Raw genomic sequence first — 19136 nt, 5'->3', positions numbered from 1 at the left:
TTGCTGTGATTAAAAAAACAAGAACCATTTTACTGTGCTACTTAAAACCCCCACATTTTTCTTGAACAGTAATTCTGATGTCTTGATGGAAGTATTGTGACCAAAAAAATACCAAATCTAGAAATCACTTTAGAACTTAAATTAAAATGGTAGAGCTTAAATGCAAGGTCACCTCTAAATTACATGGGCACAATAATACTGTTGAAAGTAATGAAAGAAACAACATGGACACAACATACAACTCAAGGTGCATTGTAGAGAGGCTGCTGGTACCCTGGAAGCATAGCCTATTTATGTTCCATGCAATGAGAGGTGGTTCAGCTGTTCCCAGACCTGAGGGCATGCTAGAAGCAGTGACATATTCAATGACAAAAACCCCAAGGCATTGTGCCCAGCATTCCCAAAGAATTAAATAATTTGCTTCTGCACAAAGGAATGGTCAAGTGGCTACCTTGCTTGCTATTTTGTGCCTACATGGGAGAGAGAACAGTGCAGCCTCAGTCAAGAAATGTGTATTTTAAAAGCATGTCACAAGCCTAATCCACTTCTCCAACAAGATTTTGGAACTGTGGTTTCAACAGCATCGCTCAGAACAAAAAGGCTCTTTCCCTAAAATTCTGCCCACTCCTACACAGCTTTTTCTCCTTTGGATTTCAAAACCCATTTTATTCAGTTATAATGTTGGGTTTGATGCACTGGAAGAACAACAATGCTAGATAACAATGTTCTCCCATCCTGCCTACAAGATAACGAACTTCAAATAAAGACAGAAGAAATCTTCAACTGATCCTGTGTTGACAGCCACACATGGGATAGAAATAGTGGAGAGGGAAAAAAATATTTTAAGGATTTAAGGGGGGTGTGGGGTGTGTGTGGGGGTGGTGGTGGTGGTGCGGTTTTTGTTTAAAAAAATAAGAATTCAATGTAGCTGTAAGAAAATATGGAATCACAGACCTGTATTTTTCACTGTAAAGGGTAAATAAAAGACCATTTACAATATTAATCAGATACCACAAAATGGGAAACCAGTGACTATTTTTGTTATACAAAGTCATCTTAGTTTAGCTAGCTTTAAGTAGAATATCTCACAGCAGGTAGGTCATCTAATAAAGCAATAGGATCTTCCTACAACACAAATGAAGCAATATCCGAAACAACTGCCAGCCTGTCTGTAATAGTTGTAATTGAGAAGACTTCAGTAAGGTAAATCTTATTGCAATCCACTGAAAACAAAATATAAAACAGAAGGGAAGTTGAGGCAATTACCCCTTTATTTACATCTGATGAAGCCCTGGCAGGTGTGCACAAACACCTTACTGCTCAGAACCCAGAGCATGTTTTTGCTGTGACAAGAGCGGATTTTTCTCCTCTTAAGTGCTTGTCATGGTTCAACTCACAGTCAGCTGAACATCACACACAGCTGCTCCCTCACCCCCCCTGCAGTGGGATAGGGAGAGAACTGTGGGGGAGGGGAGTGGGATAGCAAAATTTGAGCATTGAGATAAAGATGGTTTAATAGGACAGGAACAGAAGGGAAAATACTACCACTAGTAATAATAAAAGAACTAGAGTATTCAAGTGATGCAAAATGCAGTTGCTCATCACCTGCCAAGTGATGCCCTGCCAGTTCCCAAGTAGCGCTCCCCAGCCAGCTTTGCCCCTTGTTTATACGCCAAGCATGACACCATTTGGGGTCAGCTGTCCCAGCTATTTCCCCTCCCAACTCCTTGTGGACCCCTGCCTGCATGCTGGTGGGGTGGGGTGAGAAACAGAAAAGTCCTTGATTTAGGACTAAACAACTAAAACATCAGTGTATTATCAACATGATTCTCATAATAAATCCAGACCACAACACTGTACCAGCTACTAGGAAGAAAATTAACTCTATCCCAGCCAAAACCGGGAGAGTCCTACCTTGCCTTTGTGCTACACCAGACTGATCTCACTGATCCCAGGAAGGATCCCAGGGTCCCACTATCTGCCTGGCTTGGGTAGCATCAAAGTGACATTTGAAATGAGACAATAGGAGATGCATGGCAGAGCTGATGAAGAACAGGGAAGGGGATGCAAGTAAGACTAACTTGTATATGGATGCTGAGAGGAAGTGGAAGAGGAGACACTGAGGAGACAGATGCCTAGCTAGGAAAAGGATTACTTGGAAGGAGAGGTACAGAAACATCAGTGCCCGAGGTGAGGAGACCTGAGTGGAATGGTAACGACAAGACAGTAGTGCCTGGTCAGCCAAAGAAGAAGCAAGGCTGGAAAACCTGGAGTGAGAGAGAGACTTGGCAACAAGAGCGACACAAGGACAAAAGCAGCCCTCTGAGATGCAGAAAAACAGAAGAGCAGGTTAGAAAGGATGGAGGTAAGCAGCACTCACACAGGAAACGAACCCACATAATTACAAGAATAAGTATCTCACTTCAAAAAACCACAAATTTTTAGCTCAAATGGCCCACAGCAGGTACCCTCAACACAACATCAATAAAGGGTGTAAAATAGTGAGGAGCAGGCAAGAGTATTTCCTCAAGACAATGTCTCTCCACCAACTCAAGACTAAGGCTCCTAACACCTCATGAGTGAGCCTGCAGTGAACTGTCCTGTTGGGCTTTGAACCTTCATAGGCTCACAGTATGCACCAGACACTGTGGCAGGAAGATGAGCAGTTTCTATACACACTGTGCAACAAAATCTACAACTATGCAATGACTTCTGTTTGCCAGGGGCCTGAAGCCTGCTGGTCTCATCTGATAACCTGAGGTCTCATATGGTGAATGACCATTACTCATCCATCCTCTCCAAGCTACTCACGACTTCACAAAGCCATTTCAGAGCCTCCAGACATCTTCATTTCTATGCTAGAAAGACTATTTCTTCTACAGGACCATGTCATTCTTCAAGCACTCACCATCACTCTTGAATTCTTCAGCTTCTACTATACACTTATGAGAAAGCCAGAACTGCACACAGTGTTCACAAACACAGGAAAGTCTGTAACTGACCCAGCGGTACAGTTATGTTCTACATCTTGTTTCCCATCCCTTTCCTAATAATCCTTATCACTGTTTTTTGGCATCAACGAACTCATGTTTTCACAGAGATATTAATACCCAAGGTATCAGTCTTGAGAAGTTAGAGGCTAATCACAGTATCACTGTACACACTAAGATGAGATAAACTTATTTTGTGCTTCATCCATGTACACTGCCTTTACCACATCAGTTTTCACCTGCCATTTTACCTTCAGTCAAAGATTCATCTGAAATTCTTCATACTTTGCCTTTATTAATTCTAACTTGAGTAACTTAGTGTCATCATTAAACTGGCTACTTGTTTACCCTCTTTTCTAAATCACAAAGACTTTAAATGTCATAGGCACAAGAACTGATCTCTTGAGATTCTACTGGTGACCTTTCTCGACCTTGAAGACAGACCATTAATTCCTGCCTTTTTTTAATCTTTCTTCTTATTTAGCCACATAAGAGTTTTCTATTCCATGGTAGATTAATTTCTTTAATAGCTTCTGGTAATGGACCTTGCTAAATTTCTTTCGGAAAATCAAAGTAGACACACTATCCATTTGCTTACTCCTTTAAAAAAAACCCCGAAACTGAAAGAGCCTCTTGCACAGCATCATACCCCCTGACAAGTCCAGTATCCCTATGCCTATTCCTGCACTTCAAAACCACCCACACACCCTCCAAAGAAGGTTATTGAAAGGCATTTCCCGGCTCTTCTCCAGCACCTTTTAGAAATACCCAGTGATTCCCACTGCTGACTCTTCCTTTGAAGTTAAAAACTATAAATCTGTTTGAAACATTCAATCCTCCTTGGAGACCAGAACATATTTAGCATGAGATCTTACCACTGCTCTCAGTTAGGTGATAGAAATCTGTGGGAAGATGCTTCAAATGCAAACCAATTTAATGACATCTGGTAATACATACACTTCCTTTCTCTCCCTCTCCCCATATTTCCTTCCTAGAAGGGTAAGCAAATAACATGCTTTAATTAGCAGAATCCTCCCATTGCAAAATTAAGTACTGTCAGTTGAAGGAAACACCAACAAAAAAAGATTAATCAGCTCTGTGACACCTCCAAGCCACTCAGATTGAAAGTTCCTGGTTTGTCTGTTCCAAAAGATGGATGCATACAATGAACAAGCTATGAGATTCATGCAGTGCTTTCACGTGTTACTTACAGGCTGTATGCCTGTGAATGCACATATCTATCAGAAACAAACACACCTGGTGTGCTTCATAAAGAATCCTGTGCATATGTGCACATACACATGAATGCTGTTTCAAACGCTTCACAATTTGGAGCCTATCAATACTTTTGATTTTGAAGCTTCTCCCCAGCCTTTCAACTACAAACTAGGGATGATGCTCCTCATCCTCATAAGGATTATAAAACTAAGCCTGTGTTTCCAAAGTCCTTGGGTAAGGTTAGAGAAATTTCTAAAAGGAAAATTACTTTTGCCTTCAGGCAGGATTCAGGTGGTGAGCAATAACTAAGGCTGCAGGAGAGGCCAAGCAGAAGGTCAGAAGGGAATACCTCATGGCCCATTCATGTGCACACAGTCAAACAGGACAGGCAGATGTGGCTACCCCAAAACTGCAGCCTCCCTGGTACCTCTTGCACAGGAAGGGTCAAAATACAGTTAGGAGGCAACCTTAGCTTCCCTCCTTTCCTAAGTTTTGAGCTTTTTTTAACCTTACTAACACTCTTAGGTCCTACTTTTTGTGCTTAACTGATTTTATATAAAGCACTGAAGTGTATACACCTGGCTTCATTTGTCCACTGTAAGGGACAAGCATACTCCTCATTTTCAGTGTGTACCTATAAGGAATTTTTTTATCACTTTATGAGTAGCTTGGCAGACCTGTCACATTCAAGATCTCAAAAAGTGTTTGTGTTGTGACCAGTTCCACAAATGCTTTTCTTATTAAAACCTTACTGCAGTCACCAAACAAGTAAAACATAAACCCTATAAATGCACAGAAACACATAAGTTTAGATTTATTTCTTTTTATGGGCTTACACAAAAATGTTTTATATTTACCCTTAATCATATATAAAGGCATATTCTGGCCACCACCAGAATGTTAATTTTGCTGTATTTCTTCACTTCAGGGTTTCTATGCCTTCAGCTAGGATTTGGCTAAACCAATAGCTGAGCTGATGTTTGGCTCCAATGAGGAGGTGAAAAACTCCAGAAACAGATCCATGTCTACCTGAGGAAGTTTTTGTGCTCCTGATAGGTGATCTCATTCAAGATTTCACTGCCCACTCCCCACCTCTTCCTCCAAGCGGATGATATTTTGCCCCCTTAAACATGCAAAAGGCCACTTTAACAGTTCATACAGTCCTGCTCTGCAGAGAAGGTAGTTGAAAAGACTCAGTTATAAACCATGAGGCAACACAGCTGCTTAGAGCTACAATAAAAAGATACAAACAATAGTGAGTTTATGCATCATCAGTAACCCAACTGATGCTTAACAGCCACTTTCTTCTCTATTACAGAAGCTGACCATAAAACTTGAGCCAGCGTTCAGGTATAATAGAAAACTTTCTATTTAATGAAGCATATTGGGGCATGCTCTTAATTACAGTGCTGCACATAAGCACACTTAAGAACACACTTAAAGAACTGAGGCCCTAAGAGCTTTCCCCAGTTATCTCAGCCATGAGAATGCAGAAACAGGAAAAATCCCTATTGTTGACACAACAGCAAAGAGCTACCAGCCTGCAGCCAAGCATGGGTTTGGAGCTGGGCAGGGACCTGGCTAGGGAGCATCTGCCAAGGCTTTGCAGCAGTGGAAGGAAGACAGTGTGTCAGCAGACCTCATTATCCCTGCAGCGCTTCAGTTTCACAAAGATGTGTGCCTAGCCTGTGCAGGCAAGGCTTTCTTATCTGCCCGCCAGCACTGTACCAAAAATACCAGTAGTAGGCAGGAACATTGTCTGTGAGGGAGCAAAGAGAGATGGAACACTTTTCCCAATGAACAGCTGCACTGTGCCTAGGATTTCTCTACCTGTGCCATACCCACAAAGTAATTCAGGTTGTCAGTATTTTTGGAGATCTTTCCTTCCCGTCAGATACCATTGTCAGAAGAACCAGACACAATGCAGTTGTGTAGGCTGAAACTAACTGCGCTTCTGTATTTTAGGAAGAGTGTGGTGTGAGGCCTGTCTGCACCACTGACATGGCTGAGCAGAGACTGAGGCAAGCTGAAGGCAGGCAGCTAAACTAGCAGGGACAGGAGAACTCCAAAACAATTATTAAATGTCATTCTGTTGATTAGGGACTGCACAGAAAAGCCGAAGTACCCAGAAGAGAAGCTCTGCCACTGCAGGCAGAAACAGGTGCACTGCACTGAGAGGGCAACTGAATGAAAAACAGGCAAGTAATGTCATGTAGTAGAAGAAAACAGCATTTCACATGCTTATGTGAAAAAATCCCCGTTCAAATGCCAAGTGACCTACAAGACAAACCAAAAGAACTGAAAATTACATATATCTCTATTTCTCTATTTAAATAATTCCAGGCATAACCTCAGTGTTTTCTTTAGTAGTATTGGCTAGGAATGCGTATCAAAACTTTAGGATGCTCTTCGTTCTGACATCAACAAGTGGTTAACTTTACAAGCTGTTAAGAGTAATAAAGCCTGACAAGTTAATAAATATTTTCAATGTCTTTGTTAAAACTAGGAAACAGAAGCCAGCTTTTCACTGCATAAATGAACAGCAAAATATACTTGTCATATAACCTAATCCACTTGTTCATGAACAAATGACTGCAAGTAATCACGTTTTGATTGACAGAGGCTACATACATAATGATATTCCAATACATCTGGATCCTTCAAACACTGCCTGAATACAGTGCTTAGCAGCATACATTAACAGGATAATGAGAGTCACATGTGAGCATACAAGCAAGCACTTTACACAGTCCAGTTAATCAGTGCCCCTGTAACTTCCCTTTACCCCCAACTCGCAGTTGTTTGTTCCGCATGCTCACAGACCGATCTGCAGACATCTGCATAACTTAGCTTTTCCTCTCTCCAGGGTTCCAGTGCACAGTGAGCAGCTAGGCTTGGGTGTATTTCACCAGCAGTAAATGAAACCCACCTATTCAGAAATGTAGCCATACATTTATCCAAGGCATTCAAAGAATCAAAACACTGGGAGAAAGATGCCTGCTCCCTCTGCCAGCCAGGAACAGAGTGAATTACCTCATTTCACAGCCCACACTGCACAAATTCGCCAGCTGCTTTTCCTCAGGCAAGAAGGAAAGGAAGGAAAGATCAAACTAGAACTGCTTTTTGCCCACACTGCCCCAACACAGGCAGAAATCCTGCCCCCCTGCTGCAACTGGTGATAGATCTCCCTCCAACATTAACAAGACCAGGTTTGCAGCCAGGACATTTTTCAAGGCCAGTTTCCATACAACAAAGTGGAAATCCTGGACTTCTTGGCACTACCTGATGAAACCCTGCAGCTGTGCCCCACAGCAAGCTTACTGTCACTATTTTGGAGGGGTTATCTTAAAAGCACCTGCTTTTTGCATACTGAGGATGTGAGGATGCCAGCGCACGTGCTTAACACCATGCCAAGGAAGTGCTGCAGATCTTCACTCTTCCACCAGTACATCTCATGGCTCGTCATCGTTGCCTGAGCACCAAAACACATTTGTGACTGTAGGTCAAACAGCACACTCCTCACTCAAATAGAATAATTTAACCCTTTACTCTTCATATTAGTAAACACATCCTACACCTCCAAAAAAAACCAAACCAACCTCAAAACCCAGATTTTTTGTTCCCCTGAAGACAGCAGTCTGACACCATCATTCAAGAGACCAAATTTCCACCTAGATTCCCATTTCTATCATAAGATGGCTAACAGAGCTTTGAGTCATAACAAGCACACACTGGAAGATGTCATTTTCTGAAATCAGGAAGATAAAAATACAGTTTTAAGCCAAATGCCTTCAGTGTGTTCAGAAAGGTAAGTAAAATTTACCCAACAGTTTTCTTTTCACAAGAAGCTTTCCCTCTTCAATGAGCTGAAACTGTGCAGTAATCCCCCGTGTCCTTGGAAGCATGCAGTGAATATATCAGTAAATCATATTTATTGAACAGAACATTTTCTAGAAGCTTACAGTTTTAAGAACATTTCAAAGCCATGCACAAAGGCACCAAATCTTATCTTCAAAATAAATTAAACCAGATGCTTTTCTTCTTTGGGTTCAATTAGAATATTTTTAGGGGTGTTTTTATATGGTCACTGCAAAGACCCATGGCTGACTCAAATATGAGGCTTTCATTCTGCCTTATTCCTGTGAGGGTGGTGAGGCCCTGGGATGGGTTGCCCAAGGAAGTTGTGAATGCTCCATCCCTGGTGGTGCTCAAGGCCAGGCTGCACAGAGCCTTGGGTGAGATGGTTTAGTGTGAGGTGTCCCTGCCCATGGCACACGGGTTGGAACCAGATGATCTTAAGGTCCTTTCCAACCCAAATCATTCTGTGATTCTATGATCTGTTTAAATTACTGGTTTTATGCTTTAGTTGCACACACTTACGAAACTAAAATATGAAGCTGTGTAATCTAATAAATCTGATCAATATTACTAAAGTATACTCCTACAAACAGCTGCAGTAACTACCATCATGCACAAGTCTCAGACAAAAATATTCATGAAGCAGCTGAGTGCTGTAGCAATATGCTCTCTACATGTCTCAGAAAGCCTCAGCTGAAGACTGGGATGCAAATGGACTGTGAAGTGCTCTGGCCTGAAAGCAGACACATTTCTGTCGCTCGCTGTTCCTCACCTCTGTGGAAAGCAAATGTCAAGACAGATAAAACTATAAGCTGACTCCAGATCCTGGAAGCGATTGTCACAGCCAAGTGAAATTTATAAGCCTCAACCCTGCAATGAGCTGCCCACTGCCAAACTCCCTACCAGCATCTTAATTCTGACCAGAGTCCATGGATTTAATGGTAGTCTGGCATGAGGGGGCTGCTTGCACTAAAATTACTGAGGGATGGGCACTGCTAGTGCCTGACTTCTGAAATTGCCCACTAGCAGCTGCTACACACAGCACTGACATCAACATTAAACTTCTTGAAAATGTATCTTTTAACACTGAAGAGAAGTACTAACAGGAGACAGATATTTAAAAAAAAACAAAAAACAAAAAAAAAAAAGCTCTCAGAACTCCTTAACTCTGTAACACATAAAATTTAGGAAAAATATTCCAAGGCAGACATAGTACTGCTTATGGTGATAATTAATATAAGCAGTATCCTCCTACTGAGCTGTTAGCGCAGGCTATAAGATTAGTTACCCCCCTCCCCCAAAAAACCTCAACATAATATTGTGTAAAATTACTAAAAAGATAATCTGTCAAATACCCTGAATAGTCCAGGTCCCCTGATGTACAAGGGACTCAGAGCATTTAAGGTATCTGACCACAACTTTCAGACTACAGAAAAATCGAAGTAATAAATCAAAAGAGTAACTGTCCAACAGGAAAATTAAATGAGCAGTCTTCATTAAAAACCCCAAACAACACTTTTTTTCCCCATCCTCCAAGATTTCTGCTCTTTCCAGAGGATCTATTCACTTCATGACCACCTTCACCACTATGAAAGCATTAAGCCAACAGGAGAACACTGGCTGCTAGCAAAGGCTGAGCACCCACTGCTGCATAATGAGCAAGCCTGACTTCCCATGATGGGCTGTACTTCCAACCTCACATGTGGGAAAATGACCCACTCCTCCAGCCTCCTCCTCTAATGCACTTTCACCACATGCAAGGAAGTCCAACTTTAACCATACACAACAAGCAGAGGGCTGGTTGGTTGATGGAAACTTGACAGATAACAGCCTGTTCACCATTGTTCCTCCAGTGGAAGTAATTATGTGGCCACTTTTCCACCCCAGAAAACTCTTGGGAAACATCGGTATCTAACGCTTTTGTTTCTGTTTTACTGCAGTCATGGTCAAGAGATGAATGGCAGCATAGAAGGATGACAAGCACAAACAGGCAGGCACAACTGCACAAGCTCAATTATGAGGAAATTAGACAAAAAAATAGGGGGGGAGGGTGGTTAAAATAGCAAACAGGAGATAAAGGCAAAGCATTAATGCACATGAGCTGCTTAAATGTCTTTAAAAATTCTGCCTCCAGCAAAGCCTACCTTGCTACCTAAGACAGCAGACATGACATTGAACTCCGAATAGCTTTTCATTCAAAACCACAACTCAGGAAAGACAAGTCCAGCTCCTCATTCCTGCAGGGAACTGCACATAGAGGACTATCATAAATTTATGAACTTCCTTCTACATTACTAGACTTCTTATTCCTTTTACAAGACAATTGCTGGAGCACCTTACTCTTGCCTAAACTTCCTTTTAATTTCCAGATTAAATTTATTCATGGGCAATTTATATTCATTTGCTCTTAATTACATTGTCTTTCATCTTAAATTAGATGCTAAGTTCTCCAGGGCACTGACCAAGTCTACGTAAGTACAGAGTCCGGAGCATAATAGTTCCCTGATCATAATTCAGAGCTTTACTTATGATGACAATGCAATAAATAATAAAATTTAGTTTTTATAGTTCCACTAGACTGATGATCTTTTGCCACACCTCTGATTAGTGCAATTGCACTCACATGGAACCTGATCAAACATACTGTGATGAAGCTAGGTAAGACTGCAGTTCTGTCCTATGAAAAACTAAAGAAAACACTGCAACAAAAGGGTAGAAGCATTGAATCCCTTTTAGCATTGAAACTTTTGGTGGAAGTGACCCACTTGCCTCTCACAGAAGTCTGGAAAATACTCAGAAAGCAGCAGGTTCCTTCCCATTCTTACCTCCAGTAACGTCAAAAATGATACACTCAAGGTTTAGAAAGACCTATTTTGTATCCATACAAACAGGAGATCTAGACACTTTACTGAACAATACAGTTTCCCTGATAATTAGTACAGATTTTGCACACCTGCTCTTTTGGCACCTCTGACCATAGCAGCAGCATGTTTGTAAGCTACTCTGCAGTCCTACCTTTGTTAGGTTGGCACCCTCACTACCTGGGCATCAGGCAGAACATGCCATGTGTTTTGCCCATTCCACAAAAATGAACAAAAAATTGAGAAAGATTTTGCATTTTCTCAGTTTCTTTCATTACCTAATGCATGCAATAACTGGCCTGAACTGCTTTCCATACATTTTAGCTGTCCTGGTTTAGGAGAAGGGCAAATTCCAACTCTGAACTCCAGCATTTAAACATGAAACTAAGCAGCCAATTCATCACAATTTAAATGGCAGTGATAAATCTGCATATTTAAATAGCTCATGGAATAATCTCAAGAAAATGTTGTGCCTAGCATGTTAGTGAAAACAGCAAATATCACTGTTTTCTGAATGCTGACAGAAGTTTAACAAAACAAAAATGAAGGAATGAACCTCCCTTTTAAACTGGTGAATCACTTCAAAGCATCAGGACACAGGAGACAATAGCAAGTAACTGTTACAAAATAAAGTTGCAGAAAAAAACACAGGAATTTATAATCTAATTTTTGCTTACTTTCAATAAAAACAGATTGCCATTGACATTCACAGTCAACCCAGCTGATTTTAGCTGGGATAATGGTATTACTCTCCACAGTACCTGGTATGGGGCTGTGTTTTGTATTTGTGCTAGAAACAGCATCAGTAACATAGGAATGTTTTAGCTATTGCTGACCAGTGCTTACACAGAGTCAAGGCCTTTTCTGCTTCTCACCCCACCTCACTAGTGGGTAGGCTGGGGGTGCACAAGTTGTTGGGAGGGGACACAGCCAGGACAGCTGACCCCAACTGACAAAGGAATAATCCATATCATATGATATCATGCTCAGCCTGTAAAGCTGGGCAAAGAAAGAGGAAGGTGAAAATGCATGGAGTGATGGCATTTATCTTCCCAAGTAACTGTTAACATGTGATAGAGCCCTGCTGTCCTGGAAATGGCTGAGCACCTTCCTACCAGTGGGAAGTAGTGAATGAATTCTCTGTTTTGCTTTGCTCACATGCACAGCTTTTAGTTTTCCTATTAAATTGCCTTTATTTCAACCCACTTTTCTTACTTTATTTCAACCTAAGTCTTCCCACTTTTATCGTTCTGATTCTCTCCCATATCCCACTGTGAGGGGAGTAAGCAAGTGGCTGTGCGGGGCTTAGTTGCTGGTTGGGGGTAAACCACAACAGAGACCAATTACTAGATGTTCAAAAGATAATGTGGGTGGGGAGGGGAGGAAGGTATTTAGTTAGGGAAATGGTAATGGTTTATAAGCAAAAAGAAAGTAAACTAGGTGCACACATGCATGTCTTTACTGAAAAAAAAAGAGGGGAAAAGACAAACATTGGGTAGTAAGCAGAAACATGTTTTGCAGTCATTCATGAATATAGTATCAGGAAGAGCAGGCTCATTTTATCTCCAGTTAGTTCAGTTCCAAAGGACTGAACAACTGGGCGAAACCCACCTCAGAGAAGATGACAGCACAGAGGTATAAAAGCTAGTTATGTAGATTCTCTATCTTTTTCATGAGCAGATCAAAAAGGAAAAAAAAACACACAGAGCAAGATAGGCTGAAACTCAAGTCACTCACCCAAACACCTGTAGGGAACCACAATATGTGGGTGACCATTGCACTGCTTCCATCCCCTCTTGCACCAGTTCTGGATTGTAACAGGCTGGTTGGCTTCAACAACGTTGGTAATTTGTAATTCAGGGTAAACCTAGCATTAGAAGTGTAAAAAAGACAAATGTTATCACAGGTATGCACTCTGGGTCATGCAATACTGTTACACGTTTGTAACATGGATATTACAATACATTACTCTCTTTTCCTATCGTCTCCCTCTTCTGCTAAGTAATCTTTTTACTTCATGGTATGAGTATGTGCACTTACCTGGAAAACTGGTGTGTCTGTTCATCATCTGAGCTGCCAGCTCAGAATACCATGGTGGTCAACAGCTGGCTGTCAAAACAGAGCTTGCTTAAGCTAGAGATCACACTTGCTTAAGCTAGAGATCAGCTAAACAGGTTTTACAGTTGACTAGGATACCCTCTCCTCCATGTCTAGGCTGTTGCTCTCCTTGGAAAACTCCATATACTATGCCTGATCTCCATGCATCTAAAATTAATAGCACATTTTTATGTTACTACAATAATTTTAGCAAGTATCATAATACTATCCTACTGCAGTCTGCGTACAATTAACAGTCTGTTGAATAAGCTTTTCGTATTTACGTTTACATCACCTATATAAACCTATCCCAAACTTCCTTAAAATGCTCAGATCAAAATCCTGTCTGCTTTTAACACTGCAATGCTCTTCTATGCCCACAACCATGCCTCCAGCAAACTGGATGGCATATTTATTGGCAAGCCACAGCTTCGATCAAGCCACGTATTTGGTTTTTTTATGTCCCTCAGTCCCTTTATCCCTTTTCTAGTTTTACTGTCAGTAAGGGCTTATCTGGCCTCTTTTGTCAAGAAGAGGTCTGAGATACTAACCTTTTGCACAGACCCACCTCCCTGTCACCTTCTACATATGCATTTTGGTCCATTGAGAGATTGGCTGAACACTAAACTGTGGTTCATGCTGTGAAGAATTTCAGAGCATGCAAAATGCATTCTTTATGGATAAAACTTAATGGGAATATGTGCTCCTGGAGTACACCTAGCAGACAGTTAGTCCATGCCACAGCAGGCTAGAGCTAACCAAAACGAAGCCTGCACAGTGCACCCAGCATGGATGCTCACCCCCTGCTGCTTCACTCCCGACTCTCACTGCACCACAGCAGTTGCAAGCACAGCCTATGGCTCTCACTTTTGAGTTTTCAAATTGGCAGTCTATCTGCCCTAACATCATACTCAGAAGGTACTATCTTTCCTTTGCCTTTCCTCAAGCAATCCTTACCAATTTCCAAGTATGTCAGATCTGAGGATTTAGGTGGACTAAAAACTACAGTCTACTTATACCTATCAGTGGAAAAGACAGACAGAAACAGAAACAAGCCTGAGGAAAATAAGTAATTGGAGATGGTCCAAAAACACCCTGCAGAAAAGGAACATGACTCCAGCTAAAGAGAGCTGGGCTGAGGTTTGGTGAATTTTGGGAGTCTAAACTCAGTGCTTGGAAAATCACCCTGAGAAACAGGAGCAGTGCCCGGGGGAAAAAGGATTTATCTCAATCATCTATCCCCCCAAGATCACAGCATCCCAGTGGGCACTCCCCTGACCAAAGATTTGAGATCAGCAGTCTTTGAATGAACATGGACTGGGTCACAGGCATGGTAACAACAGAAAGTAATCATAGCATAATTTGAAATACTTGGGTCAAACTTCTTACTTCCATTAAGAGACAGGAAGGCACTAAAATAAATATAAAATTGAACTATATTAACAGCTTAATAGACAAAACAAGGCCAGGCACAGTAACAGTGCCAAGAAAATTACTATAGAAAGAAACACTATGAAACAATGCACTTTATGCTAAAGAGACTGAATGCCAACCTTGACTTGTGTTACAAAACAGCATTTTTTAATCAGATACCTCTTGCTTTGCATAAGCACTTCACAGAAACCACCTGATATGTTTTTTTGCCAGCTTTAACAGCATGCTCAGTTCACTACAATTAAAATGTGTGCAAAGGCTTCAGACAGCAACCTTCTACATTAACCCAGCACACAAGACACAGTTCACTTTAAGAAAGCCCACAGAGTAGAACTCAGAACTTAAGAGTGAAAGTTTCATGCACTCAGAAGACTGCAGCTTTGCTTTGTTCTTTTTGTCAGCAGGTGACCAGGGCTGATGGTCATTGTCCACATTACAAATATATCACCGTTTTTACAGTACTTGTATAAAGCACAGGAACTTGCTGCTTCCTCTGCTCCATCAGTGCTTCAAATACTGAACTCTGAACTGGAACAGCAAGGCTCCAAATTCAAGGAAAGTTCCCCTTTCCTCTTCAACCTCTTTTCTCTTGGGTCCCCTCAGCTCCATCAAACATGCTCATGCTCCTGACACAGCACTACCAAAATGGATCAGGAGGTCACCATGATGGGGAAATTTCACACCTCAGCTACTGCATAAATATTACAGCACAGGGAATCATGGCTGCCTGAAGAGCTAAAAAGCCAAGATGCAAGAAAATCAGATCTTTTTCTGATGCCTTTAGCATCATCATGCTGCACTCTTCCAAGTTCTTATGCCTGCAGACATCACATCTGGGTAATTACAGCCCACAGCTACGTAATGCTGCATGCTGTCACAAACCATGCACTTGATGTATCCCTGTGTCACCGAGATGTTCCCATCAGAGACATTTGAACATTGCTTGGGGTTAAGCAGCACTTGTCACGTACAGAGGAAGTAAATGCCTTATGTGAAGATGACCAAAAAGAAAAAAAGAATCTCACAAAGCTTTGACTTGAATGTTAAAAAAAAAGAAATTAAGGGAAAAAAAAACCTCAAAGCTATTTATGCATCCACAGGAACATGTAGGTAGCTTAAAAATGACAGAAAATAGAATTCTGATCTGTGAAAATAAAAACACACTTGTTGCTTTCTAAGGAGAACTACCACTTACTGAAACAATAGGATGGGGAGAGGGGAAAATTAATATTTCATTTTTTATGTTTGCCAAACCCACCTTTTTAGGCTCTGGTTAGTACAGTGGACCAAATCCTAAGTACATAACAGAATGTGTCAAGAGCATACAAGGGCGAAGAAATACAAAGAACCCTCCTCTTCTGTTTCTACATCAGTTACTAAACTCCTAATTTCTTTTGACAGGTCACACAACGCTCCATCCACTCTTCACAAGAGAAAACAGGCTCTGGATTTCGTTATCAATAGGTTAATGCCAGCAGTGTGCACGCACTGAGGAAAGTTCCATTCACTAGACTTATATAAGGTATTCGCTCTGAATTGAAGTGGAACCTACTTAGTGGCACAGAAAAATGAGCCTCACATTTATTTTTAGTGTCTCTAATGAGCCACTGCTCCTTCTAGAGAGTCAGGGTAAGCAGGAATAGGAAGTTACAGGAGATCCAAACTTCCAATGTTATTGTAACTTGCTTGCAGAGCAATTCCTTTAGTATATTTCAAGAGAGACTGGAAGAAAGAGGTCAACATAATCTAAAAATTTTAACTGTCAATCAAATTATACCTAGATCTTAATTTACTTCCATTTTCATTACTAAGCTTCCCCTATTACACCAACTTCAGAAACAAACATCTAAAAAGCCTCTGCACTCAGGCTACTTAGAATTTAGTGTAATCTTGTTTACATCCTCATTTACCACTACCAAGCCTGGTGACAAATGGATTTAGGACTCAAGTGTAGACGTGCTTAAGGAAAGAAAGGGCATTTTAATCTGCATACAAAGGTGTTGATAGAGTGGTGACAGTGCTACAATAAACTAGTCGAGCATGTGTTACCTAAGAGGAGAATAGGGATTATTTTGAAACAAATCTAGGAAAACCAAAAAGATACAATGGAGGAAAACATTCAAACAAAGCAGGGTATATGCAGCCACCACCACAGCCACCCCCATCACCTGCAGAAGGAAGACCAGTCAGGAGGCCTGCTGGCACAGCCAGGTGCACACATGGGGAATGCCAGGCACACACATGGGGTGGGGAGACCATTTCAGGAATGGCCAGCTTGGCCAGGGTATGACAGTCACTATGGGCAAGAGGCAGACATTGCTCCCCAGTGCATGGGGAAGTGAGGCCCTCCTGGAATACCAGGCCCAGTGGTGGGGGAAACAGCTCAGGGGGACTTGGATGAAGAGTTGAAGAGCAGCGAGGAGATGACATATCCTGCGCAGAAGTACCCAACTCCACAAACAGTCCATTTAGTATGGCCAAGCTTGGCTGAAGCTTACAACCACCTTCATGTATTTAAAACTTGTGAATGTCTTGATTTACTACACTTGCTTGAGGGTGGGAGCTCTGGAGGTCTTCTGGCCCTACTCCTCTGCTTGAGCTGGTTGCCCAGGACTGTGTCCAGACAGCTCTTATGTATCTCCAGGATGGAGACTCCACAGCCTCTCAGGGTAATCCTTTGCCAGGGCTCAAACATCAGCATTAAACACAACTAAAATCTCTGAGCAACACTTCTTTTTTTTTTTAATCAATCAATCCCCCATATATAATTATATAAGTAGGCTTTTCTCTACACACTCATAAACACACAGCAAATGAACTCTGTACAACTTGATGTGATCCTTGAGCATAATCATGAGGCACAGTCATCTCGGATACTAAATGACATTTACATTCAAAATCATAGTATTTCACCTCTTGGTTATTATTCATTACGCCTCTCATCATCTAGAGTAACTACGACCATTCAGAATATTGCTTCTTTTATCATATTTTCAAATAAATTTTTGAAAGGTTTACAAGGTTAGCTGATGACTAGGCATTTAGTGGAGCTATTTCAATTTACTGATACATTTTTTTATTACACAATTGGAATAACAATAGAAATAAGTAAATACAAAACATGCACTACTACTCTAATGTATATGGTTGGAATCAGTGATACAGATTTATTCTTATTTCTGCTTGAACTTAAGGATCTTTTCCTCTGTATTCCAAAAGCAGAACCATCCTAGGGAATAGATCCAGATTCAGCTTCAGAACAACAAATGATCTGGGTTACTAATGGAGTATGAAAGACACACATCCACGCGCTTGCAAATACACAGTACACGCGCTCCTTGTAAAATACAGGGTAGTGTTACAGTTAACACGAATTAAAAAAAAAAAAAGAAAGAAACATTATTTTACAGTAAAGATGTAAGGCATAATCAGGAACTGGTGTCCATCTTTGCCATCAATTTGGAATGGCAGAGAACCCGGGCAAAAGGCAAAAAAAAATGTTTAAAATTAAGGTGCAAAATTAACATGTAATGAATTGCCATTTTTCATTTAAACACCTTCATTTTTTCTCCAAAGTGCATCCCACATCAGTTTAAATGCTGCTCCAGAGCAGAGATGTGTTTTAGTTTAACTGCACCAAATCCTGTATCACTCTGAAGTGGACATATTTTCCTACTATAATTTCCTTCTACCCTCTTTTCCATATCCTTCAGTTGTTTGCTGTACCTACCCATGGTATCCTGGCTTAAATTAGATCACACATTTGGTTTCTAGATCTCCTTTGACCCTCAGCTTCAGCACCTGGCACAGCAAGACTTTGAAGATAGCCTGAATTCAATTGTAATGCTCAACTCCTACTCTCCCAATGACAAGAGTCTGCCAGTCTCTCAGCAAGCATGATGTCCAGTCACTCTGCCATGTGCCATTGAAGAACTGGTGCTAATGCACCCCAGAGCTGACAGGTATTTATGAGCTGCCATTCTGCTTGAAACCTGTCTCAGACAGTCAGTGACAGTATCTGTATTAAAAATGAAACGCAAGACTGACTAGATAGGAATATTCATACAGATAAAATAAATGAAGAAGAAATTATTGTTGCAAATAGAAGCTAATTAGGGTGGCTTTAGCAGTTGCATGTTTAACAACTTGATTCATCTGAATGACTTGATTTACTTAAAGAAAGAGGAAGATAATCAAACTAGGATACACTTTGGATTACATCCAGACTCTCCCTGCCTACTCCTGTCCCCTACATTCCTCCAAGAAAGGAAAAAACCCCAACCAAACAAGTTGGTCTGTGAGCAAGTTTATTTCCAACTGGACTATGCAACTTTCTACTACAAATATTCTATACTTACACTATCCATGTTATTTTAACATTGAGAATTGTTCACAGAAATTCTCAGAAGAGTCACTTTTTAAAACAATAAACCAAAGTCACAGATGTGACACAGGTAACCATTTATCTCTGTGCTTTGATTTTTCTTTATCACTTCAGTGAAGGAATCTGCGAACAGCTACTGTGAGCACAAAGTAACCACGAGTGCTTAGGAAGACTGTGGTCATAAAATGGTTTGTGGAAAATGTCCTTTGACAGTGAGCACATCTGAAGGACAGCTAAATAATGTTTCAACTATGCAAAAAAGCCTTCAGTTTCAGATTAATAAACTGTAGCTGA

General features: G+C 41.0%; 1 protein-coding gene across 3 annotated transcripts in view; it reads right to left on the bottom strand.

The window, feature by feature from the left end:
- The window catches only part of APP (amyloid beta precursor protein), a 210389-nt gene that overhangs the window by 135869 nt on the left and 55384 nt on the right, over positions 1-19136 (bottom strand). For all 3 annotated transcript variants that reach the window (XM_034074572.1, XM_034074573.1, XM_034074574.1), the window contains exon 3: positions 12665-12794. In XM_034074572.1, coding sequence (XP_033930463.1) covers positions 12665-12794 — 130 coding nt within the window. The remainder of the gene's footprint in view (positions 1-12664; positions 12795-19136) is intronic.

The sequence above is a fragment of the Melopsittacus undulatus genome, chromosome 2, assembly GCF_012275295.1.
Source record: "Melopsittacus undulatus isolate bMelUnd1 chromosome 2, bMelUnd1.mat.Z, whole genome shotgun sequence".
Taxonomy (NCBI): Eukaryota; Metazoa; Chordata; class Aves; order Psittaciformes; family Psittaculidae; genus Melopsittacus; species Melopsittacus undulatus.
This window is presented reverse-complemented; position numbering and strand designations above follow the sequence as displayed.